This window comes from Palaemon carinicauda, chromosome 14 (assembly GCF_036898095.1).
Source record: "Palaemon carinicauda isolate YSFRI2023 chromosome 14, ASM3689809v2, whole genome shotgun sequence".
Taxonomy (NCBI): domain Eukaryota; kingdom Metazoa; phylum Arthropoda; class Malacostraca; order Decapoda; family Palaemonidae; genus Palaemon; species Palaemon carinicauda.
Window position 1 is genome coordinate 128,255,202 of NC_090738.1, and position 27,999 is coordinate 128,283,200.

At 42.8% G+C, this 27,999-nt stretch overlaps 1 protein-coding gene across 1 annotated transcript in view; it reads left to right on the forward strand.

Annotated features, from left to right (window-relative positions):
* The window catches only part of LOC137653762 (uncharacterized), a 40,083-nt gene extending 13,390 nt beyond the window's left edge, over nucleotides 1-26,693 (forward strand). The window contains exons 2-3 of the mRNA XM_068387389.1: nucleotides 882-962; nucleotides 18,310-26,693. Of these exons, the coding sequence (XP_068243490.1) occupies nucleotides 18,732-26,546 (7,815 nt within the window). The 5' untranslated portion in view covers nucleotides 882-962; nucleotides 18,310-18,731 and the 3' untranslated portion in view covers nucleotides 26,547-26,693. The remainder of the gene's footprint in view (nucleotides 1-881; nucleotides 963-18,309) is intronic.
* The last annotated feature ends 1,306 nt before the right edge of the window (nucleotides 26,694-27,999 follow it).

Consider the following 27,999-nt stretch of genomic DNA (forward strand, 5'->3'; position numbering starts at 1 on the left):
AAGCCTTCCACATCCTTGTTGATTTGGCGGGTGGTCAATTCTTTCTTGAGAAGCGCCGAGGTTAAAGGTTGTGATGAGGTCCTTTAGTATGGGTTGCAGCCCTTTATACTTCAGCACCTAAGAGTCGTTCAGCATCCTAAGAGGACCGCTACGCTCAGTAAGGAAGACGTACTTAATAAAGGCAGAGTAATGGTTCAAGTCGTCTTCCTTACCAGGTACTTATTTATTTTATGTTATTTTTGAATAACTAATAAAATAAAATACGGGATACTTAGCTTCTTTGTTAACATGTATGCTGGTCTCCACCCACCACCCTGGGTGTGAATCAGCTACATGATCATCGGGTAAGATTAATATTGAAAAATGTTATTTTCATTAGTAAAATAAATTTTTGAATATACTTACCCGATGATCATGATTTAATTGACCCACCCTTCCTCCCCATAGAGAACCAGTGGACCGAGGAAAAAATTGAGGTGGTGTTGACAAGAAGTACTGGAGTACCTGACCACAGATGGCGCTGTTGTGTACACCCCCACCTGTATAGCGATCGCTGGCGTATCCCGACCGTAGATTTCTGTCGGGCAACAGAGTTGACAGCTACATGATCATCGGGTAAGTATTTTCAAAAATTTATTTTACTAATGAAAATAACATTTAGTATCCGAAGGTAATTATAGAAATAATAGATTTTAGTTTTAAAATCCCAATTTATGTTTTCATAGATATACTGAAGAACACTTACTGTTGGGTGAGAAAAAATTGGGAAAAATTATTAAATTTTATCTAGTTTCCAACTGTTTTAGTTTTTAAAAGCTAGGTTTCATTTTTGGAAATACCGTATATAAATACATATGAAAAGTTGTTATTTTATTTTCCAGGTTGTATCTGATGGAAGTTGGGAAAGCCATCTCTTTTATTAATAGCATCATTAAGGCAGCTGAGCGTCAAGATTGTCCATTGTGAGTATTGGTGTTTTTACACTAAATATACTTTGCATATATATATTATATCATCACCCTCATAAACTAACTGCCTAAGTCATTTTCTCCACTTGTTGGGAAATCAAAAAATAACCTTCTCATTTTCTAATTCTTTATATCATTGTCTTGAGCTTCAATTCACTAATTAACAGAAGAATTTGTGAATTAGAATTTGTGAATTGAAGCTCAACACAATGATATAAAGAATTAGGAAATGAGAAGGTTTTTTTTTATTTCCCAACAAGTGGAGAAAATGACTTTGGCAGTTAGTTTATGAGGGTGACGATATATTGTACTTCAAATAAAGTTATAAATTTTACAGTAATATGAGGTCACCTTAAGTAACATTATTCTCAATTGTGTTTTGTTAACTAATCAAAATGTTTTACCCATGTAGAAGATAGATAGGTTATGATGAAATCTATTTTGAATTATGTTAGATTCATTGGTACCATACTTTTATTAGCAGTATTAACCCTTTTACCCCCAAAGGACGTACTGGTACGTTTCACAAAAGCCATCCCTTTACCCCCATGGACGTACCGGTACGTCCTTGCAAAAAAATGCTATAAATTTTTTTTTTTTTCATATTTTTGATATTTATTTTAGAAAATTCAGGCATTTTCCAAGAGAATGAGACCAACCTGACCTCTCTATGACAAAAATTAAGGCTGTTAGAGCAATTTAAAAAAAATATACAGCAAAATGTGCTGGGAAAAAAATAACCCCTTGGGGGTTAAGGGTTGGAAATTTCCAAATAGCCTGGGGATAAAAGGGTTAAGGATATTTTATTCAATGTCAGGTGCAAATACCTTTGGTGTTTGAGTATTGTTAAGACTATAGCAAGGTTCCCATCATTAATTTACTGTTATTGTTATTATTATTATAATCAGTAGCTAAGCTACAATCCTAGCTGGAAAAGGAGGATGCCATAAGCCCAAGGGCTCCAATAGGGAAAATAGCCTAGTGAGGAAAGGAAATAAGAGAAGTAACTAACAATTTCACAAAAATAAAGCAGTAACAAAATAAATTTCATATATAGAATAAAAACTAGAGGAAAAGAAATAAGATAGAATACAGTAGTGTGTCCAAGAATTTTAAAATTATATTATAATAGCTTATCATTTTTTTGAGTGATACTATATTTCAGTTTATGAAATTGTATTGATATCATATGAAAGGTTTACGCTGCAAGAAAAGTACGATATTAATTGAAATAAATGCTTAGGGTTCAACCTAGTCATATTTTTATTATTTTCATGGGCTGGTGAAAAGTCTTCGCAAAACATGGGCGAAAATTATTTTGATAAAATTATAAAATTGGGGTCCTGAAAGAAACTAGAAGTAAATACTAAATGAAAGAAACCAGAAACCCGATTGACAAGATATTAGGGAAGAATGCCCCATTACTGCATTCCTTTTTGCCAGTTCTTTTCCGATGTTTGTAAGACAAAAGGACAAATTTGTAAATCATTTGTATTTTTCCCTAATACAAAACTAGTTTTTTCAATATTAAACTTACCCGATAATCATGTAGCTGTCAACTCCGTTGCCCGACAGAATTCTACGGGAGGGATACGCCAGCTATCACTATACTAGAAGGGGGTGTACTCACCAGCGCCACCTGTGGCCAGGTACTGCAGTACTTCTTGTTGACACCACCTCAATTTTTCCTCTGTCGTGCTTCCGGCAAGACGTTCTGGGATACGCTTATAATTTTGGAGTATTGTTCACGGCTTTTGGTGAAGTATTTCTCTTAAGATTTCGGCTTTCGCTATACTGGAAACTTCTCTATTAGCTTAGATAGCTTTTATTTGGTTTTGATTAATGGTTAACGATCTTTTTGCTTGATTTGGAATCCCCCTTGACTAGCTCTTTGATTCAAGATGTCTGACCTTTCACAAGCCCCACCCCATAGACGATGTAGGTCTTGTAATAGGCGTATTCCGAAGGCCTCGGTTGATCCTCACACCGCTTGTTCTGACTGTAGGGAAAGACCCTGTCAGTTGGAAGATCGATGTGAGGAATGCGCCGGACTTTCGGAACTTGAATTTGTTCGATTCCTTAAATATTCAACCAAGTTAGAGAGAGAGAGAGTTAGGAGGAGTTCTTCTCGCTCTTCGCTTTTTTCCTCACCTCATGATCCTCAACCTTTTCCTCCCCCTGTAGTGGCTACCCCCGAACCTACTATTTGTGCTCAACCTGATATGTCCGATGTTTTGCGTGCCATTCAGGCTTTAGGTGACAAAGTGGAATCGGTGGTTAGTGACCATAAGTCTCTTATGGCAGAAGTCAAAGAACTTAAGGTCAAAAGTGCAGTGGGAGGTGATAGTGCCAGTGCTGTGCCAAGTGCTAGTGTCAGTGCGGTGCCAAGTGCTAGTGTCAGTGTCAGTGTTGTGCGTGAGGGTACTTCTGTGCGTGCCAGTCGTCCTCCCAGTCCGGGACCTCTTGCAAGCTCCCAAGCCCAGGGGAGAAGCAATGTCGAAGGGCAAAAGGGTTCGGCAGGCCTTGATCGGCGCACAGAAGTATCCTCGGTGGTTGCGGGCGTGTCTTACAGAGACCGTCACTCCCACCCGCAGACGATTGAGCCCGTCTTTTACTCGTCTGCAGAAGAAATGTCGGGGAGAAAACGCTGGACTCAGGTCTCAAGACCTCTCAAACGCAAAGTCCAGACCTCAAGAGTTCTACAACCTGGTTGCAGTCATTGGATTAGCTCTGACTCTCCGCAGTCATCAGGTGACTGCACACCTCCTAAGAGAGGTAAGGTGATGCCGCAACAGACCTCATCTTCTGTTAAGGCTTTGCCTCAGCAGACCTTAGCGTCTGTTGACCCCAAGATGACTTTGCTGCAGTCCATGCAGTCACAGCTTGCGGTCTTAATGCGTGAGTTTCAGGCTGAGAAGGTTACACCTCCTCCTGCGAGCGCTCCGCCTCACCGCAGTCCAGTCTGCCAGGCGCACGAAGTTGAGGTTCCTCAGGCTACCTTACCGCGTTCTGAGTTGCCAGTTACCAGCGGTGTGCAGCAACCTCCGCCTTCCTTAAGGCAACCTCAGCAATGGGAGCAGGAGTCTTATGCCTTACTTCCTCCGCTTCCTCTTGCGGTTAAACCAGCGAGGCAACAACCTCTTGAGGTACGACAACCTCTTCCATCCATGAGCCAGCCACCTCAGCACTCGCTGCAGCGACCTCAACCCTCCTCAAGGCGAGAGCCTCAACTCCTTAGGCTAGCACCTCAGGAACCTCAACTCGCGAGACAGGAACTGCGTTCTGCGCAGCCGCTACCTCAACTCTCGCAGCTCACACCTCAGGAACCTCAACTCGTTCCTCAGGAACCTGCTACTGCGCATCCGCAACCCTTACAGCAAGCGCAACTCTTGAGACAAGAAACTCATGCTAGGAGTCAGCCACCTCAACCCATGCGCCTACCTTCCTCTACTCTTCTTGACCAGTCTTTGCAGCCTGAACCTCAGGTTTTAACTCAGCAACAGAGACTTGAGGATGAAACCACAAGTGTTTATGCACCCGCTTGTTCAGATTCTGCTGTTCAGCATACCGCTGTTACATTACCTCTCACTTCGCTACACTCTGGTGATGAGGTTTCTGAGGAGGAAGCTGCGCACCTGGATCCCTCATCAGACGTGGAAGAACCCAAGTCTTCTCCTCTACCCATTGACTTTCGTAAGGTCCTGGCTCTTTTCAGAGAGGTATACCCGGACCATTTTGTTTCTGCTACCCCCCGCTCTCCTCCATCTGAGTTTTCGCTGGGCATGCAACCTGTTAAGTCAACTTATACTAAGCTCGTCTTTGCTAGGTCCTCTAAGAGAGCTTTAAGAATATTAGGGGAGTGGTTGCAGTCCAAACAGCAACTAGGGAAGACTTCCTTTATGTTCCCACCTACTAAGCTCACTTCTAAGGCGGGCGTATGGTATGCCACAGGAGAGGAACCAGGCTTGGGAGTCCCTGCCTCTGCCCAGGCTGACTTCTCAAGTTTGGTCGACTCTCCTCGTAGATCAGCAATGAGGCGCTCTAAGGTTTGCTGGACCTTTTCCGATTTAGACCACTTCTTAAAGGGTGTATTTCGTGCCTTTGAGATTTTCAATTTTCTAGACTGGTGCCTGGGGGCCTTGAGCAAGAAGACCTCCCCTGCGGACAAGGACTCAGCCATGCTTTTAATGTCCTGCATGGATAAAGCAATTCGGGATGGGTCTGGCGAGCTTGCATCAATGTTTGTTTCAGGAGTTCTTAAGAAAAGGGAGCAACTTTGCACCTTTCTTTCTTCCAGCATCACACCTTGTCAAAGGTCTCAACTCCTTTTTGCTCCGCTTTCTAAGTTCTTGTTCCCCGAAGAGCTTATCAAGGATTTGTCTGCGGCCATGATTCAGAAGGACACTCATGATCTTGTGGCCTCTTCAGCTCGTAAGGCTAAGGTTGCTCCCTCAGTTCCCAGGACTTACCGCACCCCAGTGGCTGATACTCCTGCTACAAGGTTTATTCCGCCCTTTCGTGGCAGAGCCCCCAGCCGAGGAAGCTCCCGTCCAGACTCTTCCAGGAGCAGGTCTAGGAAAGGTCCCAAGACTTCAAAAGGCAAACATTGACTCTCCTCCTCTCCAGACAGCAGTAGGAGCCAGACTCAAGACCTTCTGGCAAGCTTGGGAAAGAAGAGGTGCAGACGCCCAGTCTGTCAGGTGGCTCAGGGAGGGTTACAGGATACCATTCTGCCGCAAACCCCCTCTTACCACTTCTCCCATCAACCTCTCTCCCAACTACAAGGAAAAGGACAAGAGGCTAGCGTTACACCAGGAGGTGTCGCTCCTGTTACAGAAGAAGGCAGTGGTTATAGTCCGGGACCATCAATCCCCGGGCTTCTACAACCGTCTCTTTCTGGTGGCCAAGAAGACAGGAGGTTGGAGACCGGTGCTGGACGTCAGCGCGCTCAATGCTTATGTCACCAAGCAGACGTTCACTATGGAGACGACGAAGTCGGTCCTAGCAGCGGTCAGGCAGGAGGACTGGATGGTCTCGTTGGATCTGAAAGACGCTTACTTTCACGTTCCTATTCATCCAGACTCCCAACCTTTCCTGAGATTCGTTTTTGGAAAGGTTGTGTACCAATTCCAAGCCCTGTGTTTTGGCCTAAGCACAGCTCCTATGGTGTTTACGCATCTGATGAGGAATATTGCAAAATTCCTCCACTTATCGGACATCAGAGCCTCCCTTTATTTAGACGACTGGCTGTTGAGAGCCTCCACGAGTCGTCGCTGTCTGGAGAGTCTCAACTGGACTTTGGACTTGATCAAGGAACTGGGTCTGTTAGTCAACTTAGAAAAGTCCCAGCTCATTCCCTCCCAATCCATAGTTTACCTGGGAATGGAGATTCGGAGTCAGGATTTTCGGGCTTTTCCATCGGCTCCAAGGATAAGCCAAGCCCTAGATTGCATCCTGAGCATGCTGAAGAGGAACAGTTGCTCGGTGAGACAGTGGATGAGTCTCACAGGGACCCTGTCATCGTTAGCCCTGTTCGTCGAGTTAGGGAGACTCCACCTCCGCCCTCTCCAATTCCTTCTAGCAGCTCATTGGGACAAGGATTTGACGCTCGAAGCAGTCTCTATCCCTGTCACCAAAGAGATGAAGACCACTCTCTTGTGGTGGAAGACCAACCTCCTTCTCAAGGAGGGCCTATCGTTAGCGATTCAGACCCCCAATCTTCATCTCTTCTCGGATGCATCAGACTCGGGCTGGGGCGCGACCTTGAACGGACAGGAATGCTCGGGAACGTGGAACAGGGAACAGGAAACGCTCCACATCAACTGCAAGGAGCTACTGGCAGTTCATATGGCCCTAATGAACTTCAAGTCCCTCCTGCTAGGCAAGGTGGTGGAGGTGAACTCCGACAACACCACAGCCTTGGCTTACATCTCCAAGCAGGGAGGGACCCATTCGAGGAACCTGTACGAGATAGCAAGGGACCTCCTCATTTGGTCAAGAAGTCTAAACCTCACTCTAGTAACGAGGTTCATTCAGGGCAACATGAACGTCTCAGCAGATCGCCTAAGCAGAAAAGATCAAGTCATCCCCACGGAATGGACCCTTCACAAGAGCGTGTGCAACAGACTTTGGACCTTGTGGGGTCAGCCTACGATAGATCTGTTTGCCACCTCCATGACCAAGAGGCTTCCTTTGTACTGTTCCCCAGTTCCAGACCCAGCAGCAGTTCATGTGGATGCTTTTCTGCTGAATTGGTCCCATCTCGACCTTTACGCATTCCCACCGTTCAAGATCATCAACAGAGTCATTCAGAAGTTCGTCTCGCACGAAGGGACACGGCTGACGCTGGTTGCTCCCCTTTGGCCTGCAAGAGAATGGTTCACAGAGGTACTACAATGGCTGGTCGACGTCCCCAGGACTCTCCCTCTAAGAGTGGACCTTCTACGTCAACCTCACGTAGACAAGGTGCACCCAAACCTCCACGCTCTTCGTCTGACTGCCTTCAGACTGTCGAAAGATTCGCTAGAGCTAGAGGCTTTTCGAAGGAGGCAGCCAGTGCGATTGCCAGAGCAAGGAGGGTATCCACTCGTAGAGTCTACCAATCCAAGTGGGAAGTCTTCCGAAGCTGGTGTAGAGCCAATGCAGTTTCCTCTACCAATACCTCTGTAACCCAAATAGCTGACTTCCTATTACATCTAAGGAATGAGAGATCCCTTTCGGCTCCTACGATTAAAGGGTACAGAAGTATGTTGGCTTCAGTTCTCCGCCACAGAGGTTTGGACCTTTCTTCCAACAAGGACCTTCAAGACATCCTTAAGTCTTTTGAGACTTCTAAAGAACGTCGTTTACCCACTCCAGGCTGGAATCTAGACGTAGTCTTAAGGTTCCTTATGTCTCCTAGGTTCGAACCTCTCCAGTCAGCTTCCTTCAAGGACCTTACCCTCAAGACTCTTTTCCTCGTCTGCCTTGCAACAGCTAAAAGAGTCAGTGAGGTTCATGCCTTCAGCAAGAACATTGGGTTCACATCCGAATCTGCAACATGTTCTTTACAGCTCGGATTTTTAGCTAAGAATGAACTTCCTTCACGTCCTTGGCCTAGATCGTTTGAAATTCCTAGCCTTTCCAACATGGTGGGTAACGAGCTAGAAAGAGTTCTTTGCCCTGTCAGAGCTCTGAAATATTATCTTAATAGGTCAAAACCTATACGAGGACAGTCAGAAGCCTTATGGTGTGCAATCAAGAAACCTTCGATGCCCATGTCCAAAACGGAGTTTCGTATTATATAAGGCTTCTGATTAGAGAAGCCCATTCTCACATGAAGGATGAAGACCTTGCTTTGCTGAAGGTAAGGACCCATGAAGTGAGAGCCGTAGCCACTTCGAAGGCCTTTAATAAGAACCGTTCTCTGCAGAGCATTATGGATGCAACTTATTGGAGGAGCAAGTCAGTGTTTGCATCATTTTATCTTAAAGATGTCCAGTCTCTTTACGAGAACTGCTACACCCTGGGACCATTCGTAGCAGCGAGTGCAGTAGTAGGTGAGGGCTCAGCCACTACATTCCCTTAATCCCATAACCTTTTTTAACCTTTCTCTTGAATGCTTTTATTGTTGTTTTTTGGGTTGTTACGGTAGGCTAAGAAGCCTTCCGCATCCTTTTTTGATTTGGCGGGTGGTCAATTCATTCTTGAGAAGCGCCGGGGTTAGAGGTTGTGTAGAGGTCCTTTAGTATGGGTTGCAGCCCTGTATACTTTAGCACCTTAGAGTTGATTCAGCCTCCTAAGAGGAACGCTGCGCTCAGTAAGGAAGACGAACTTAATAAAGGCAGAGTAACGGTTCAAGTCGACTTCCTTACCAGGTACTTATTATTTCATTGTTATTCTGAAATAACTGATTATATGAAATACGGGATACTTAGCTATCCTTTAGTCATGTACACTGGTTTTCACCCACCCCCCTGGGTGTGAATCAGCTACATGATTATCGGGTAAGTTTAATATTGAAAAATGTTATTTTCATTAGTAAAATAAATTTTTGAATATACTTACCCGATAATCATGATTTAATTGACCCACCCTTCCTCCCCATAGAGAACCAGTGGACCGAGGAAAAATTGAGGTGGTGTCAACAAGAAGTACTGCAGTACCTGGCCACAGGTGGCGCTGGTGAGTACACCCCCTTCTAGTATAGTGATAGCTGGCGTATCCCTCCCGTAGAATTCTGTCGGGCAACGGAGTTGACAGCTACATGATTATCGGGTAAGTATATTCAAAAATTTATTTTACTAATGAAAATAACATGTTTATATATTATTATTATTATTACTATCCAAGCTACAACCCTAGTTGGAAAAGCAAGATGCTATAAGCCCAGGGGCTCCAACAGGGAAAAATAGCCCAGTGAGGAAAGGAAATAAGGAAATAAATAAATGAAGAGAACAAATTAACAATAAATTATTCTAAAATAAGTAACAACGTCAAAACAGACATGTCATATATAAACTATTAACAACATCAAAAACAAATATGTCATAAATAAACTAAAAAGCTAGAAGGTAGGCAATTAGACTTTTGGTGCGAGGTGGCAACCCTACTCATGACTTTGGTAGGGGGTGCCTAGTGGTACCAGCCACCTGTATATATACCAGCCACCTGTATATAACTCGCGGAGTGATGGACTAGCAACTTTTTCTTTTTGGCTTGTAGAGAGCAGACGTCTTCTCTCTCTCCTCCTCAAGGCTGCTATAGACATTGGCGAACATTATTGTTTTGCGCTTATTTTACGCTTACTTATATTTTATGATGTGCTGTACATAGGGTATTCAACTTACAAAAATTCTAGATACATAGACAAATTCGACTGAAATCATAAATTTCGGATATTATAGCAAAGGTTTGCATACTGTAATACATACATACATATACCAAGGCATTTCCCCCAATTTTGGGGGGTAGCCGACATCAACAAATAGCGCAAACGTTATCCCTGCGTGTCGTAAGAGGTGACTAAAAGGGACGGGACGAGGGGGCTGGGAACCCCCTCTCCTGTATCTACATCCTGTGAGACATCGACAAAGAGCATACTGTAATAGGATAATGAAATATAAAACAATATAATTTAATACAGTGAGCAAAACGACACTTGCAGTAACCGGATATTTATTTCGTATGAAACGAGACTACAGTATTTGTTGACTTTTGCAGCTGAAAAATGCAGGCATGGGAGTTAGGTTAGGTTAGGTTAGGTTTCCCTAGGCCAAAATTTAAGAAACTTCATTTTACAACCAGCTTCTTGGAACCTATTAACCCTTTTACCCCCAGGCTCTTTGGAAATTTACAACCCTTAACCCTCAAGGCCCAGGGGGTTATTTTTTCCTCAGCACATTTTTTTTTTAATTGCTCTAACAGCCTTATTTTTTGTCATAGAGAGGTCAGGTTGGTCTCATTCTCTTGGAAAATGCCTGAATTTTCTCATAAAATTAACAAAATTATGAAAAAAAAAAATAAAATTATAGCATTTTTTTGCAAGGACGTACCGGTACGTCCATGGGGATAAAGGGATGGCTTTTGTGAAACGTACCAGTACGTCCTTTTGGGGGTAAAAGGGTTAAATAATTTAATACAGTAAGCAAAACGACACTTGCAGTAACCAGATATCTATTTCATATGAAACGAGACTATTTGTTGACTTTTGCAGCTGAAAATTGCAGGCATGGGAGTTAGGTTAGGTTAGGTTAGGCCAAAATTAAAGAAACTTCAATTTTCAATATTAAACTTACCCGATGATCATATAGCTGTCAGCTCTGCTGCCCGACAGAAAAAAACCTACGGGCGGAATACGCCAGCGATCGCTATACAGGTGGGGGTGTACATCAACAGCGCCATCTGTCGAGCAGGTACTCAAGTACTCGATGTCAACACAGAACCAATTTTCTCTCTGTCGTGCCACCGGCAAGACCTACTGAATACGCTCTTGTTTTCTGGATTGAATTTCACGTTATTTGGTGAAGTATTCATCTCTAGTTATTAGCTATCGCTGTGCAGAAGTTATCTTCAATACTTCCTTGCATTCTTTTTTGGATTTGGATTATTTGTTGACGACTTGGATAGATTTTGAATTCCCCCCTTTGACTAATTCAAGATGTCTGACCCTTCTCAAGTCCCCAAGTACAGGACATGTAGCGCTAGGGACTGTTCAAGGCGTCTTCCGAAGGCCTCTATCGATCCGCACACCGTTTGTTCCAATTGTAGGGGTAAAGCCTGTCAATTGGAAGATCGATGTGAGGAATGCGCTGGGCTTTCGGAATTCGGGTTTCAAGAATTCCTGAAATATGCACGTAGGCTAGAGAAGGATAGGCTCAGGAGGAGTTCGTCTCGCTCTATTGATTTTTCCTCTCCCCATGCCCCTCAACCTATTCCTTCCCCTGTAGTGGTTGCACCCGACCTCCCTGCTAGCTCTCATCAACCTTCAATGGCGGATATGATGCGTGCCATTCAGGCTCTAGGTGAGAGAGTCGAGTCATTGGCTATTGACCGCAATCAACTCATGGCTGATGTCAGAGAGTTGAAAGGTAAAAGTGCAGTGGGAAGTGAAGTGAGTGTCAGTGCAGTGAAAAGTGTCAGTGTTACGCATGAGGGTGCGTCTGTTCGTGCCTGTCGTCCTCCCAGTCCGGGACCTCTTGCAAGCTCCCAAGCCCAGGGGAGAAGCAATGTCGTACGACCAAAGGGTTTGACAGGCTTTAATCAGCGTACAGACGTACCCTCCGTGGTTTCGGACGTATCTTTCCGAGATCGTCCCACCCACAAGAAGGCGAGTGAGCCCATTTATTCCTCGTCTGCGGAAGAGGTTTCTAGACAGAAACGATGACCAAGGTCTCACGGCCTCTTAAACGTAAGGTCCCTTCCGAGCTAGTCCAACGGCCCAGGTGTAGCCACTGGGTCAGTTCGGACTCGCTGCAGTCATCCGACGACTGCACACCTCCCAAGAGAGGCAAGGTGGTACCGCAACAGGCAGTAACTCCGTCTGTTGCCGCACCCGCTGTTTTAGACCCTCAGTCACAACGGACAGTAGCTCCGTCTGTTGCCGCTTTTGTAGACCCTAAGTGGTCTTTACTGCAGTCTATGCAGACTCAGTTAGCTGCGGTTATGCAGGAGTTTCGTGCGGAGAAGGTTGACGCTGCACCCATTAGCCTACAACCTGCCACGGTTGTGCGCCCAGCTCACGCTGAGGCTGCCTGCTCCCACACTCCGTCTGCAGAGAAGGTTGACGATGCACCCGTTTGCCTACAACCTGCCACGGTTGTGCGCCCAGCAGACGCTGCGGCTGACTGCTCCCACACTCCGGCTGTGAGAGCTCCTCCACCCATGCGCAGTCGACCCTGCCAGACGCATGCTGACTCCCACAGACGCACGGAGCACTCCGTTGCCGTGCGGGAGCTACCACAACAACAGGAGGGTGGAGTTAGGCTGCCGTGTTTTGATTTGGTGCGTCAGCCTCCGCAACCCATGGTGGTCTCCGCTATCCTTCCACAGTCGGGTGTAGACTCTTTGCGCACCCACTCAGCTTTGGTTGTTGCCAGTTCTCAGACTGACCAACAGTGGCATGATGTTGGGTCCAGTGCAGCCACGCATGCACCCGTGCTGCCGGACTCAGCTGTCCAGCCCACTCCGTTGCCTCTTCCTCCTCAACATTCAGACGATGGTATCTCTGATGATGATGAAGCTGCACATCTTGACGACCAACACTCCGACATCGAAGAACCCAAGACGACGCCTCCCTCCTTAGACTTTAGGAAAGTGCTTGCGCTCTTTAAGGATTTATATCCAGACCAGTTTGTGTCTGCAGCACCACGCTCACCTCCCTCTGAGTTCGCTTTAGGCATGCAGTCAGCAGCTCCTGCCTTTACGAAGCTCGTACTCGCTCGCTCGTCCAAGAGAGCTTTAAGGGTACTGGGAGAGTGGTTGCAGTCTAAGAAGCAGTTGGGAAAGACATCCTTCATGTTTCCCCCGGTCAAGCTTGCTTCCAGATCTAGCGTCTGGTATGCCACGGGAGAAGTTCTCGGCTTGGGAGTTCCTGCCTCTGCCCAGGGCGACTTCTCAAGTCTAGTAGACTCTCCCCGCAGGCTGGCTATGAGACGCTCCAAGATTTGCTGGACCCCTTCGGACATGGACCATCTTATGAAGGGAGTTTTCCGCGCTTTCGAGGTCTTTAACTTCCTGGACTGGTGTTTGGGAGCATTGAGCAGGAAGACCTCCCCTTCGGATAAGGAAACTTCCATGCTCATCATGTCCTGCATGGACAAAGCCATTCGGGATGGTTCTAGTGAGCTTGCGGCTTCTTTCGTGTCTGGGGTACTCAAGAAGCGAGATCACCTTTGCTCCTTCTTATCAGCTGGAGTCACCCCATGTCAAAAGTCGGAGCTGATGTTCGCTCCACTCTCTAAGTGTCTCTTCCCTGAAGAGTTGATCAAGGAGATTGCTGCCTCCTTGATCCAGAAAGACACCCATGACTTGGTGGCGTCTTCCGCACGCAAAGTCACCCCTTTGCCCTCCGTACCTAGACCTAGGATGGACACGCCAGCTTCAAGGTTCATCCCGCCCTTTCGTGGCAGAGCCTCCAGCAGAGGAGGTGCTCGTGCCGGAAGTCAACGTGGGAGCAAGAAGAAGGGTTCCAAGTCCTCTAGAGGCAGAGTCTGACTGCCTTCCTCTTCAGACAGCAGTGGGAGCCTGGCTCAAGAACTACTGGCAGGCCTGGGAGATCAGAGGCGCAGACGCCCAGTCTGTGAAGTTACTCAGAGAGGGGTACAAGATTCCATTCTTACGCAAGCCCCCTCTAGCAACAACTCCCATCAACCTCTCTCCCAGGTACAGAGAGGAGGAAAAGAGGCTAGCTTTACAGCAAGAGGTGTCTCTCTTACTACAAAAGGGAGCGGTAGTCATAGTCCGGGACCATCAATCCCCGGGCTTCTACAACCGCCTCTTCTTATTGCCGAAGAAGACAGGAGGGTGGAGACCGGTGCTAGACGTCAGTTCTCTGAATGTCTTTGTCACAAAGCAGACGTTCACCATGGAGACGACAAAGTCGGTTCTAGCATCGGTCAGGAAGGAAGACTGGGTGGTCTCTTTAGACCTAAAGGACGCGTACTTTCACGTCCCCATCCACCCAGATTCCCAACCTTTTCTAAGGTTCGTTTTCGGGAAGGTCGTCTACCAGTTCCAAGCCCTGTGCTTTGGCCTAAGCACGGCACCTCTAGTTTTTACCAAACTGATGAGGAATATTGCCAAATTCCTGCATTTAGCAAACATCAGAGCCTCCCTCTATTTGGACGACTGGCTTTTAAGAGCTGCGTCAAGTCGTCGCTGTCTGGAGAATCTACAGTGGACTCTAGATCTGACCAAGGAATTGGGTCTCCTGGTCAATATAGAAAAGTCCCAACTCGTCCCATCCCAAACTATAGTTTACCTAGGAATGGAGATTCAGAGTCAAGCTTTTCGGGCTTTTCCGTCGGCCCCCAGAATCAACCAAGCCCAAGAATGCATCCAGTCCATGCTGAAGAAGGACCGGTGTTCTGTCAGACAGTGGATGAGTCTGATAGGGACGCTTTCATCACTGGACCAGTTCATCACGTTAGGGAGACTTCACCTTCGCCCCCTTCAATTTCACTTAACTGCTCACTGGAGAAAGGACAAGACGCTAGAAGCGGTCTCAGTTCCTGTTTCCGAGAAGATGAAGTCGTCACTGACTTGGTGGAAGAACAACATTCTCCTCAGGGAGGGTCTGCCACTGGCTGTTCAGACCCCCGACCACCTTCTCTTCTCGGACGCATCGGACACGGGCTGGGGTGCGACGTTGGACGGTCGGGAATGCTCGGGCACGTGGAATCCGGTTCAAAGCGAGTTACACATCAACTGCAAGGAGCTACTGGCAGTTCATCTGGCCTTGAGAAGCTTCAAGTCCCTCCTTCTAGGCAAGGTGGTGGAGGTGAACTCCGACAACACCACAGCACTGGCGTACATCTCCAAGCAAGGAGGGACTCATTCGATGAAGTTGTACGAGATCGCAAGGGACCTCCTCACCTGGTCAGAGATCGAAACATATCCCTTGTAACGAGGTTCATTCAAGGCGACATGAATGTCATGGCAGACCGCCTCAGCCGGAAGGGTCAAATCATCCCAACAGAGTGGACCCTTCACAAGAATGTATGCAACAAACTATGGGCATTATGGGGCCAACCCACCATAGATCTGTTCGCAACCTCGATGACCAAGAGGCTCCCAAATTATTGTTCACCGATTCCGGACCCAGCAGCAGTTCACATAGATGCCTTTCTTCTGGATTGGTCCCATCTAGACCTTTATGCGTTCCCCCCGTTCAAGATTGTCAACAGAGTACTGCAGAAGTTCGCCTCTCACGAAGGGACACGGTTGACGTTAGTTGCTCCCCTCTGGCCCGCGAGAGAATGGTTCACCGAGGTACTGCAATGGCTAGTAGACGTTCCCAGAACACTTCCCCTAAGAGTGGACCTTCTGCGTCAGCCGCATGTAAAGAAGGTACACCCAAGCCTCCACGCTCTTCGTCTGACTGCCTTCAGACTATCGAAAGACTCTCGAGAGCTAGAGGCTTTTCGAAGGAGGCAGCCAGAGCGATTGCTAGAGCTAGGAGGACATCCACTCTCAAAGTCTACCAGTCGAAGTGGGAAGTCTTCCGAAGTTGGTGCAAGTCCAATTCAGTATCCTCAACCAGTACCTCTGTAACTCAGATAGCTGACTTCCTGTTATACCTAAGGAAGGAAAGATCCCTTTCAGCCCCCACGATCAAGGGTTACAGAAGCATGTTGGCAGCAGTCTTCCGTCACAGAGGCTTAGATCTGTCTAACAACAAAGATCTACAGGACCTCCTTAAGTCTTTTGAGACCACGAAGGAGCGTCGGTTGGCCACACCAGGTTGGAACTTAGACGTGGTACTAAGATTCCTTATGTCAGCAAGGTTCGAACCACTTCAATCAGCCTCTTTTAAAGATCTCACTTTGAAAACTCTTTTCCTCGTCTGCTTAGCAACAGCTAAAAGAGTCAGTGAGATACACGCCTTCAGCAGGAACATTGGATTTACATCTGAAACGGCTACATGTTCCTTACAGCTTGGTTTTTTAGCCAAAAACGAACTTCCTTCTCGTCCTTGGCCCAAATCGTTCGAAATTCCAAGCCTTGCTAGTTTGGTTGGAAATGAACAAGAAAGAGTACTATGCCCAGTAAGAGCTCTTAAGTACTATTTGAAACGGACTAAGCCATTACGTGGACAATCTGAAGCTTTATGGTGTGCCATTAAGAAACCTTCTTTACCAATGTCGAAGAATGCAGTTTCTTATTATATCAGGCTTTTAATTCGAGAAGCTCATTCCCATCTGAATGAGGAGGACCATGCTTTGCTGAAGGTAAGGACACATGAAGTTAGAGCTGTCGCAACTTCAGTGGCCTTCAAACAAAACAGATCTCTGCAGAGTGTAATGGATGCAACCTATTGGAGAAGCAAGTCAGTGTTCGCATCATTTTACCTTAAAGATGTCCAGTCTCTTTACGAGAACTGCTACACCCTGGGACCATTCGTAGCAGCGAGTGCAGTAGTGGGTGAGGGCTCAGCCACTACATTCCCATAATCCCATAACCTTTTTTAATCTTTCTCTTGAAATGCTTTTTATTGTTGTTTTTTGGGTTGTCCGGAAGGCTAAGAAGCCTTTCGCATCCTGGTTGATTTGGCGGGTGGTCAAATTCTTTCTTGAGAAGCGCCTAGATTAGAGGTTGTGATGAGGTCCTTTAGTATGGGTTGCAGCCCTTCATACTTCAGCTCCTAGGAGTCGCTCAGCATCCTGTGAGGATCGCGAGGCTCAGTAAGGAAGACGTACTTAAAAAAGGCAGAGTAATTGTTCAAGTCGACTTCCTTACCAGGTACTTATTAATTTTATGTTTGTTATTTTGAATAACTGCTAAAATGAAATACGGAATACTTAGCTCTTAAGGTTAACATATATGCTGGTCTCTACCCACCCCCCTGGGTGTGAATCAGCTATATGATCATCGGGTAAGTTTAATATTGAAAAATGTTATTTTCATAAGTAAAATAAATTTTTGAATATACTTACCCGATGATCATAAATTAAAGGACCCACCCTTCCTCCCCAATAGAGACCCAGTGGACCGAGGAGAAAATTGGTTCTGTGTTGACATCGAGTACTTGAGTACCTGCTCGACAGATGGCGCTGTTGATGTACACCCCCACCTGTATAGCGATCGCTGGCGTATTCCGCCCGTAGGTTTTTTTCTGTCGGGCAGCAGAGCTGACAGCTATATGATCATCGGGTAAGTATATTCAAAAATTTATTTTACTAAGGAAAATAACATATTTCGGATATTATTATAGCAAAAGTTTGCATACTGTAATAGGATAATGAAATATAATAAAACAATATATAAATTAATAGTGAGCAAAATGACATTTGCAGTAACCGGATATCTATTTCGTATGAAACGAGACTATTTGTTGACTTTTGCAGCTGAAGAATGCAGGCATGGGAGTTAGGTTAGGTTAGGTTAGGTTTGCCTAGGCCAAAATTTAACCCTTTTACCCCCAAAGGACGTACTGGTACGTTTCTCAAAAGCCATCCCTTTATCCCCATGAACGTACCGGTACGTCCTTGCAAAAAAATGCTATAAAATTTTTTTTTTTTTTCATATTTTTGATAATTTTTTGAGAAAATTCAGGCATTTTCCAAGAGAATGAGACCAACCTGACCTCTCTATGACAAAAATTAAGGCTGTTAGAGCAATTTAAAAAAAATATACTGCAAAATGTGCTGGGAAAAATATATTCCCCTGGGGGTTAAGGGTTGGAAATTTCCAAATAGCCTGGGGGTAAAAGGGTTAAGAAACTTCATTTTACAACCAGCTTCTTGGAACCTATTAACCCTTTTACCCCCAGGCTCTTTGGAAATTTCCAACCCTTAACCCTCAAGGCCCAGGGGGTTATTTTTTCCTCAGCACATTTTGCAGTATATTTTTTTTTCAATTGCTCTAACAGCCTTAATTTTTGTCATAGAGAGGTCAGGTTGGTCTCATTCTCTTGGAAAATGCCTGAATTTTTTCAAAGAATTATAAATAATATGAAAAAAAAAAATTTATAGCATTTTTTTTGCAAGGACGTACCTGTACGTCCATGGGGGTAAAGGGATGAGTTTTGTGAAACGTACCAGTACGTCCTTTGGGGGTAAAAGGGTTGAGTTTTTATGTTGAAGACCTTCTGTATGATGGATATTCTTTGAAAATCAATTTTAATTTCTTTTTTATTTTATAGGACCCGCAGCCAGATCCACTGTGACAAAGTGTGGAACCAGGATTTAGCTGCGACAGGACATCCTGCCATTTCTGTCATCAGATGACAGAAATAGTTCTGGGAGGTTATAAGTATTTCTACAGTTAAAATAAGGCATAGAAATTTCTAGCCCACGGTTCAATGTTACTTGTGATTTATATGAATTTCTAGATGGTTATGTGATGTATATTCAAAAGGTAATAAGTTTTAAAATGTGAGGCCCTGTTTAATAGGTATAGTAATTGCAAGTAAAAAAATTGTCAATCAATGGACTGGAATTGCAAGAATATTTTCAAGTTGCAGCCTGAAATTGTAAATCTATAATATTTGTTACTTATGAAAATATGTATTAGGGGAAATTTGATAGGGGCCTTTATGTAAGCACACTTTTAACCATACTGACAATGTCGGAAAGTGAACACTGCCCCTCAGATCACCCTTCTCCTCCCCCTTCATCTTCAGGAACGGTATGTTATATGCAGAGAAATTGCATTTCTCAAGAAAATAACAGTATCCAGTCTGGAACATTTAGAATGCCTCCCACAGTAAAACCTTGTATAATTCCCCAAAACTTTGGCACAAGTGAAAATTCAAGTAGCTGCACACAGAGTCATGTTAGAAATGTAAATGAGTTGGGCAACCAGAGTCAAGGACGTCTTATCCACGTTCATAGTGATGTTGCCAGTACAAGCCTTAATTATCAGGGTTCAGAAATATCAGTTAAAAGAGATAATATTCAAACCGTTTCAGTTTACCCGAGTACGTCATTTGGTGTTAAACGTAAGCACACACAAGTTTCTCACAGAAATGTGTTTGAAAACTCCAAAAGCTGCAAGTGCAGCCACGAGGATTCCTACACTACTGGCTATACAAGTGATGACAGTGAAGAGGACAGCTTACATAGCAAAAGATATAAATCTAGAACGCATCAAAATGTTGGAGTAATGAAAACCTATCCATATTCATTAAGCAAAAGTGAAATTGTTCCTAGTGCCGGGCGTCCACTTCTGAGGGATAAATCGCTCGGCAATTCTCAAATACTAACCAAGCAATGCCCTACTTATTTCAAACACCTTAAAAAAGACCCTGACTTTGGATGTACTAGTAAATATGAAATTGAGCCCATATGGGAAGAAAGAAAGTTCCAGCTAGCTATGAGAGAACAAAAGATATGCGAGGCCGAAGAGGCATTAAAACAAGAAGAAGAGAAAGCGCAGGAATGTTTACAGCTTGCACTGCAACAGCAGGAATTAGCTTTAAATGAAAGAGAAGAGGCCTTAAGGTTAAGAGAAGCTGCAGTACAGAAAAAGTACGAACAAGCCACAAGGCTTTTGGAAGAATCCAGAAAAGTTGTTGATTCTAGCAAATTTAGGTTAGGTAAAGGTTTCATTGGGCCTAATGCTGATCAGACTACCAAGTTAAATTGTCCATTACAATTTGGTCACGACAGTCTAGAGCTTTCAAGTACAAATTTTCATGTTTCCAGTTCAATTGACAACAGTAATAGAGACCCGAATCTTGTTGAAGATAAAGATCTTTTGATAGGATTAGGAGTTGATAGGAGTGGCTCATTTTCTGAAAAAGTCTCTGCTGTTGAGAAAAAATGCAATCTCACTACTGTTGCCTTACCTAAGCAGGAAATCCCCGGTACTAGTTCGTCAAGTTTTACAAGAAATACACTTCAGTCAAATGTTCAGGGATTAATTCATGTTCCAGAAAATTATGAAAACAAACCATGTATAGAACCTGGAAAGGTAGTTCGTACTTATACTAGAGCCAACAGGTTTCGAAATGTATCTGGAAAATCAGGACCGTCTGTGCTCTGTAAGACAGATACAGCCATACCTCCCAGAGCTCATAGTGTTACTCCCTTTACAAAAACCTCAGTACTTAAAAGTAAATCTCTGTTTAGAGTTGGTGCACCGTGTAATGAAGAGACTGTTATTAATGGAGGTACATCAGTCACAATAACACCTTTGACAGCAGACGAAAGACCGCCTAGATCGTTTAGTGCTATTCCAAAACTTGAGTTTTCTTATGGATATGAAGATGGTGATAATGAAGACTCCACTATTCATGTAGGTCAAATGTTCACGCCAGTGGAAGGTATCACAGAATTGGAGCCAAAATGTATGTTCATGGGCGATAATCAAACCAAAGACAGGCCAGTTTCTGATCAGTTCAAAGTCCTTCCTCCTAAGTTTGTTAACACAAAACCAGTTCCACCCGTAGACAAGTGTAATTCACAAAGATTATTGAAGAGCGAGCCTAAAAGTGAAACATCCTTATATTCTTACGAGACAATCGGTATTGATACTGGTGCAGAGAGTAAGGGTGATACAAGCTCTAATAACATTTCAATGAAAGGGGGACTATATCAAAGTACAAGCAAATTCAATGGCACTTATGGTAAAATAAAAGGAAACTTGTCAATGAGAACTTTGGCTGTGGTGTCTATTCCAGGTTGTGAAAACGAAAATGATGAGTCACAAGGTCATAGTGAGGTAAAACCTGAATCCCATATACATGGATGTTACAAATCAGCAGGCAGTTGTAAAACAAAAGGTGTTACTACAGCTTTTTCAAATGTAAATGATGTAAGTGTTGTGCAAACAAGAAACTTTGTATGTGGTACTAAAGACACATCAGAAATAATTGGAGAAACCTTAAGTTGTGAACAAAATGTAAATATGTCGGATAACTTTGATAATCAAGAGTCCGTAATGTCAGTCGTAGATGATCGGCAGTTACAGTGCGATGTGGCGTGTCACATTTCGGAAAAAAATCCACAATCCCTATCTAGAGCACACAACACTCAGCAGTGGCATGAGAGACCATTTCGGCCGGGTGATATCTTGTACACTCCAGTAAATAAACTAAATTCGCAAATAGGTCAAATACAGGGATATTCATCGCCAGTAGACACACAAGAATTTAAACATATGTCTGTTATGTCACCACTGTCATTGCAATATTCCAAGGAGGTGTCTTCATCAAACATTAAATTGAATCGGTCATTGAACAGTGATGAGACTCATTTAACAGATCCAACATCTAGGGTTAGCAGAGACACACCTTCACATAAAAATGAAGTGAAACCGGTTTTGTTGTCATCTACTCCAAAGTCGCTTTCGGTTTCATCAGGTCAAGGAACGGCTCTTACTTATGTGTCTTCAGTTCCTGTAAAGCATATCATGCCCTCTCCAATTAATTCTGTGCAATTACCGTCATCTCAACTTGATGAGACAACAATCGTCAGAAATTCATTACAAGGCTCTTGTATGACCAGTCAACAAAATGTAATATCAATTACAAACTCTAGTATTCTTAGCACTCCCTCTAATCATAATCTGATCTACTCAAATTCTCCTCATCAGTCAAACAGCGTTCAATCTTGTAGTGCAAAAGATTTTAAAGAGGCACAGCAGAAATCATTATTGGAAACAAGTGGCCCTCCTAATTTTGTCGATGAGACACAAAGTTCACAAAAGTTTCCACAGGTTCTGATAGTGTCTAGCGCTGATACTCAAGTGCTTCCAGTAGTACAAGGTGCTGTGGAACAAACAGGTTCTCCAAACATTCAATTTGGTCATGTAAGTTTGCAGGTTGGGAACATTTCTCAAGTCAGATTGTCTCAACCACTAGATTTTCAGGAAAGTAAGAGTCCTTGTAACACCCAATGGTCATCGAGCAACTTTAACACTCCTGTATCAGAGGTACTTACTAATCTTGGAGATTATGATCCTATTTCCCAAACTTTGACCACGAGTAATCCCATGTTTCTACAGTCTATTCTCGAAAATAATGTGTCTGCTGGGCTTGCATCAAACAGTCTTGTGAATTCTGTGACTAATTCTACTGATGGAATAGGGAAAGTATCTTCTGGTCAGAATACTGTTCAGTTGCAGACGGAGCATGTTTGTGGGAACGGTGAAGAGGTGACGCCCATTTACAATTCTGATTTCACAAACGAAAATCTGGAAAAAGAACAAGGTAATAGACAAGCAAGCAATGACAAGGATGATGATGGCAGGAGTTTGAAAGAAGAAGATCCTACTTGTGTTAACATAACTCTCACAGATTCTAATAAGATTCAGAGTCCGATATGCCATGCCATCAAAAATGCATCGAGCAGCAGCGATATCGACTGCGTACCACAAACACTCTCTGATGTTGAAGGGGTTACTGTCAAATACAGTCCTATCAAACTAAATGATATCGCATCTGATACGAGCAGGAATTTTAGTGATAGCGAATCAGATTTTTCAAGAACTGGAGATCGCTTTTTTATCAGTACTGGAATTTTAGGGACTCACGAATTAACTAAAACAGCTACCTCATTGAATGGGGGGTTTATAGATACAGAATCTAATTTGAATGAAAATTGCTATAGTGATTCAGATGACGGTTGCAAAATTGAAGAAACTGGAATGGATGCGTGCTCACCAATTGATCAAGATGAATTGGAGGAAAGTGACAGAACGCTTATGGAAGACAGGCAAGTTAAGGCACTATCAGAATGTGAGGGAAACGATATGGAAGTCACTGAAATTACAGGATCAGATAGTGTGAATTTATATGATGTGTCGGACGGAGAAGTAGCAGACGATAGTAACCAAGCCGGATCGGTAGAAAAAGACGTTGGAATCGGTGAAAGTGAAGAAGTCCCTTTGGATGACAAAGTAGAGAGTTCCTCTTATTCCATATCAAATACTTCTGTACATGATTTGGACGAAATGGAAAAAGGTGTTCAGAATTTGGAAAACATCGAGAGTATTCAAAATAAGGAAGAGCTAATGAGTTTCAATAGTTTTTCACTGGATGAAAATAAAGATGCAATAACCTCTAATTTGAATGAAGAATCTCAACTCATGTGTAAAATAAAGAATTCTAGAGTATCAAAAAGAGGAAGGGGTAGAAGACGCAGAGGTTCAAGTTTCGGAAGGGGTAAGAATAGGAGTAGATGTGTGTCCAAGAAGAACATTAAATCAAATCTGTTTTGCAATTCAGGAAATGAGGTTTGCGATGACAATTTAACCGGTATGAAAAATGTTACTGGAGACAAGACCATAGATGGTTCCTTACTTGGATCAAGTTTGCCTGAAAATGAACCAAGATCAGGTTTTTCTGTAGTCAATGACTTGAATAAAGAGGCAGAGTATACTTCCGGTAAGGACGACACAGACTCTAATGTAAGGAAGGGTGAAGAAGAACCTGAGCCTGAACTTTTTGAACATGTTTCACACAGTGGAAGAAAATTGAAACTGAGGAGTCACTTGGTGAAGGCCGTTTCTAAAGGTAATTTACGCAAACAGGTAAATACCACCACCCAGCCAAAACCTGATGAACCTTTGGTTCCTAAAACTACTAAAAATAAAAGGGGGAGAGGAGGTAGAACTAATAAAAAGACTGAGTTCACGGAAGGAAAGAAAATATATGATGATAAAGTAATCTGTGAGAAAGATTCAGAATTAATGAATGAAGATTGTAAAAGTAATAGTTCCAGTGTTGCGAAAGTTAATATAAAATGTGGAAAATGTGATTACGTGACTAACTCTATGGCAAAATTTAATTCTCACGCACACCATGAACATAATGGTCTTGCCAGGCCATTTGGGGAAAATCAAGAATTCTCGGAAGAGGAGTGGCATATCATCATAAGTAGCACTATGAAATCGGTTAAGAAGCTGAAGTGTGAAATCTGTGCTAAAATATTCAGATCTCTGGGAGGCTATAAATATCATGTGAAATTTTGTGGTCATTCTGTTGAGGAAATCCAGACAACTTGTTCGTTATGTCTGAAACTAGTTCGACAGCATAACCTTCAAGTTCACATGAGAAAGTTTCATGGCCAGATGATTCGTAAGAAGGGGGAAGAGCCAGCCCCAGCCCCAGTAGAACTAGACCCAGAGGAACCTAGACCGAGACGTAAAGCCGCAACAAGTTGCGATGCTAAACTCAAAGTTTGGCGGTCGTTAAATCCTGCAGAATTAAATGGAAGCGATCAAAGTGAAGATGGGGATAGTGTGTGTGAAAGAATTGGAATTGATAAGTTTTACGAAAGGGAAAAAAGAACGCTCCCGAAAGAAATTCAAATCAAATTGGAAGAGCATATAAAATTAAATGGTAAAGCGAATTGCCCTAATTCCAATTGCTCGTATAACTTTAAAAATGTCAAAAATGGTCGTAGACATTATGCAAAATGCCCTTTTTCAAGTATACCTAAAAAGTACAAATGCAAACAATGTGGTGATACTTGCGAGTCTGAAGATCAATTCAAGGTTCATATTTCAGTCAAGCACAAAGAACTAGTAGAAATAGATTTAGAAAGTGACTATGAATTGTCTGATGATGAAAGGCGTAGTGTAAACCCACGACTCAGAAGTAGGCCAAGGGTACCTGGAAAGCCATCGATAGACCAGATGAGACCTTTCGAACCTGCTTCTAAATGGACTCTAGAGTTTATGATGGAAAATTACTCTGAAGAACTCTTTGCTGATTTGACTGTATCAACAGATGACTGGGTCTTACTGGATAAAGAAGAATTGAAAAATTACATACCAACTGTTGATGTTAGTCCCAAGTTTAAAGTAAGCGTTGTAAGCAAAATAGCTGATGAAAACAAATGCACCGATTGGCAGGTCTTGGACAGGTTTAGTGGAGCCAGCATTTATGAAGGTTATGTGCTGTTCACGGGGGGGCCAACTTCGGCATCTGCATGGTGTCCTCTGCCGTTGAAAGACACTTTCAAAGAAATGAGTCAGTATTTAGCCCTATCTGCAACCTCCTTTCCAGATAAAAGGTACAGTTTAGTACAAAGTTATTCACACGAGGGTGTAATTCAGATCTGGCAGTGTCCTTTTAACATGGAAAATGAAAGCTCAGTTCCTCAGTTTCAGTTAGGAATTGCTCATAACTATGGATCTATATGGGCTCTTGCTTGGTGCCCATCAGGTATTTATAACTTGTCACAGTCGGATAAACTTGATAGTGAGAGTGACTTACAGAAAATTGGGTTATTGGCTGCTGCTTGCTCTGATGGTACTGTCAGAGTCTTTGTTGTTCCTAACCCTGCTCAACTTGGGTTTCACGGACCATTAAAGATATTCAAAGTCCGACCAAAATTAACTCTGAGACCTAGTAGCCTAACCAACGGCAACGCTCAATGTTTGAAAGTTGATTGGTTTCGTGGAAAGGGGCACAGATATATTGCTGGTGCCTACTCGACTGGTTATGTTTGCATATGGGATGTGTGTACTTCTTCACCTCTGCTACGTTCGACAGATCATGAAGGGGATGTCTTGTATCCCATTAACACCTTTCTGGCTCACAATGGAGTTTGTTCTACCGTATCCTTTTGTCCCACAACTTATGGACGAAATCTTTTGTCTGGGGGCAATGACCGAACGTACAAGTTCTGGGATCTAGAAAATACAAACATGCCTTTAAGTATTATACGGAAAGGTTTAGTAACAGATTCCTATTGGATATCTCATTGGGGAGGCTGTTTTATCTCTTTTGACGATGTTTACGGTTTAAGCAATACAAATACATGCTTCAAAGAAAATGGGTTTTATGGAATACATTCCCGAAATGTTTTATCTTCTAATTCCCCAGTGTGGACAATTAGTGGATCTGAATGGATGAATACCTTAATACAGGGTGATTCTGCGGGTGAAGTAGTTATTACTATACAACAACAACTTTTTAAGAATTATGAAAATGAAAAAGTGCCATCGAAAAGAAAAGTCCCGTTATTGGCCGTAAAGATGGAAAACTTACTTTCGGAGAAAACAAGGGTGAAATTTCCTAAAAAGAACAAGAAAGGGTCTCTATCTTCTCAAAGTGAAGAGGATGGACTGTCTTCTACCGTTCACTTGGACTTGCCACGAACATACTCCGAAACGTGCGATGGTTTCGGGGTCGTGTTCGCAGAAAAAGACTATCGCAACTTTTCTAACATCCCCGAGGACCAGTTGATGGAATGTAAACGTTCTGAGAGAATGGAGCCGGGACCATTAGGTTGTTATCCATTAATGTCCGCAACTTCAGTTTCCTGGAATAACAACTTTACGACAAATTCTTGGGTTTTTATAGGGACGCAGTCGGGTCTTTGCAGGTTAGTCAGTATTCAGGCAATGAAAAATGGTACTACAAATTTAGCAGAGTCATTAAGAGAGATGATAAAAGACCTAAACTCGGGGGAAGTCGATAGTTAGATAAAAACAAGATTACGATTTACAAAAACAAAAAAATGATTTACATTTACAGTATATGATTGCTAGACTACGTACGTTAATCATATGTATTGAGAGTGATGGTTTAAATTCAGTACAAAATTTCAACTTATGACTCAGTTACTGCAGAAAGACAATTACACTATTAAATTTCAATATACTATATATATATATATATATATATATATATATATATATATAGATATATATAGATATATATATAGGCTATATGACTGTAATTATATTTATGTAATTTTAAGTATTTTACCATACTAAAAGCTGCTGATATTTACTAGTAAAAAAAAAAAAAAAAACGAAAATGTCAGAACTGAAGAATGAATTGCCTTTGCTAGAAGCTTTCACTATATTGTTACTTTAACTCGACCAGTGCTTGTAAACGGGAAATCTAGTGCATCGGATGTATAGTTTCTTATGATAAACATTTATGTTTTCTAAAAGGGGATCATATACGATATAAAAGCATCCTCGAGTGGTGAATTGAATTTGGAAAAAATGCATCCGAGTTAATTGAAGACTGGTGTAAATTCCTATTATCCTCCCTCTTCGGAGGCTCGGTTACAATTTCCTTATTATAATTAATTATTTAATTTTGGGCGAACCCTCCTCCCCCCAAAATTTCCTGATATCCCATATGCTTGGGGGGTAAGCAAAAGCATACAGTTGTCCATCTGATTGGCCTAGAAAATAAAGTATAAGGGCGCATCTCATTTTTACAATGAAACATTATTTCTATGACCGTTGTATTATGAAAATTTATAATGAATGTGACATTTACCCTAATTTTTACCACGAAACATTAGTTCTATGACCATTGGATTATGAAAATTTATAATGAATGTGACATTTACCCTAATTTCACAATTTGTTTAGGAAATAAAATTTATATTAATATATATTGCCACGAGTGCTAGGGAAAACACATTGGTCATTAATTTCACCATTTACGTACTGTATTTTGTTTGATCTGGCTTCGGTCGAGTTGTGTGATATACCGTACTGATGCTGCCCGAGCTTGCGTAAAGAAGTAAAATTCTGGTTAGTAACCTTTTTTTTTTTTTTTTTGTTACATTAAATTTTGAAAAAAAAGAAAAGAAAAAAAAAATATTCTTTTATGGAGTCTAGCTGGGTGTTTCATTGAGCTGGAAATATTAGCACAAGTCTCAAAACAGCATTTTCTTGTTATTAATCCTTGATGACGAGGTCAATACTTTATTTGATATTTTTTTATTTTATCACAGTAAAGATACTGAACAGATTCTAACCTTTAAACCCATCGTAAATTTATCATTTCAGTTAAATTTCATTCAAAAGCCTCTTTTTCTTCGATCTTAATTTATCTTTTACAGAATATATTTTCTCCCCTTAATTTTACCTGTAAAACCTAATGGACATATTGTAGTTATTTAATATGGCT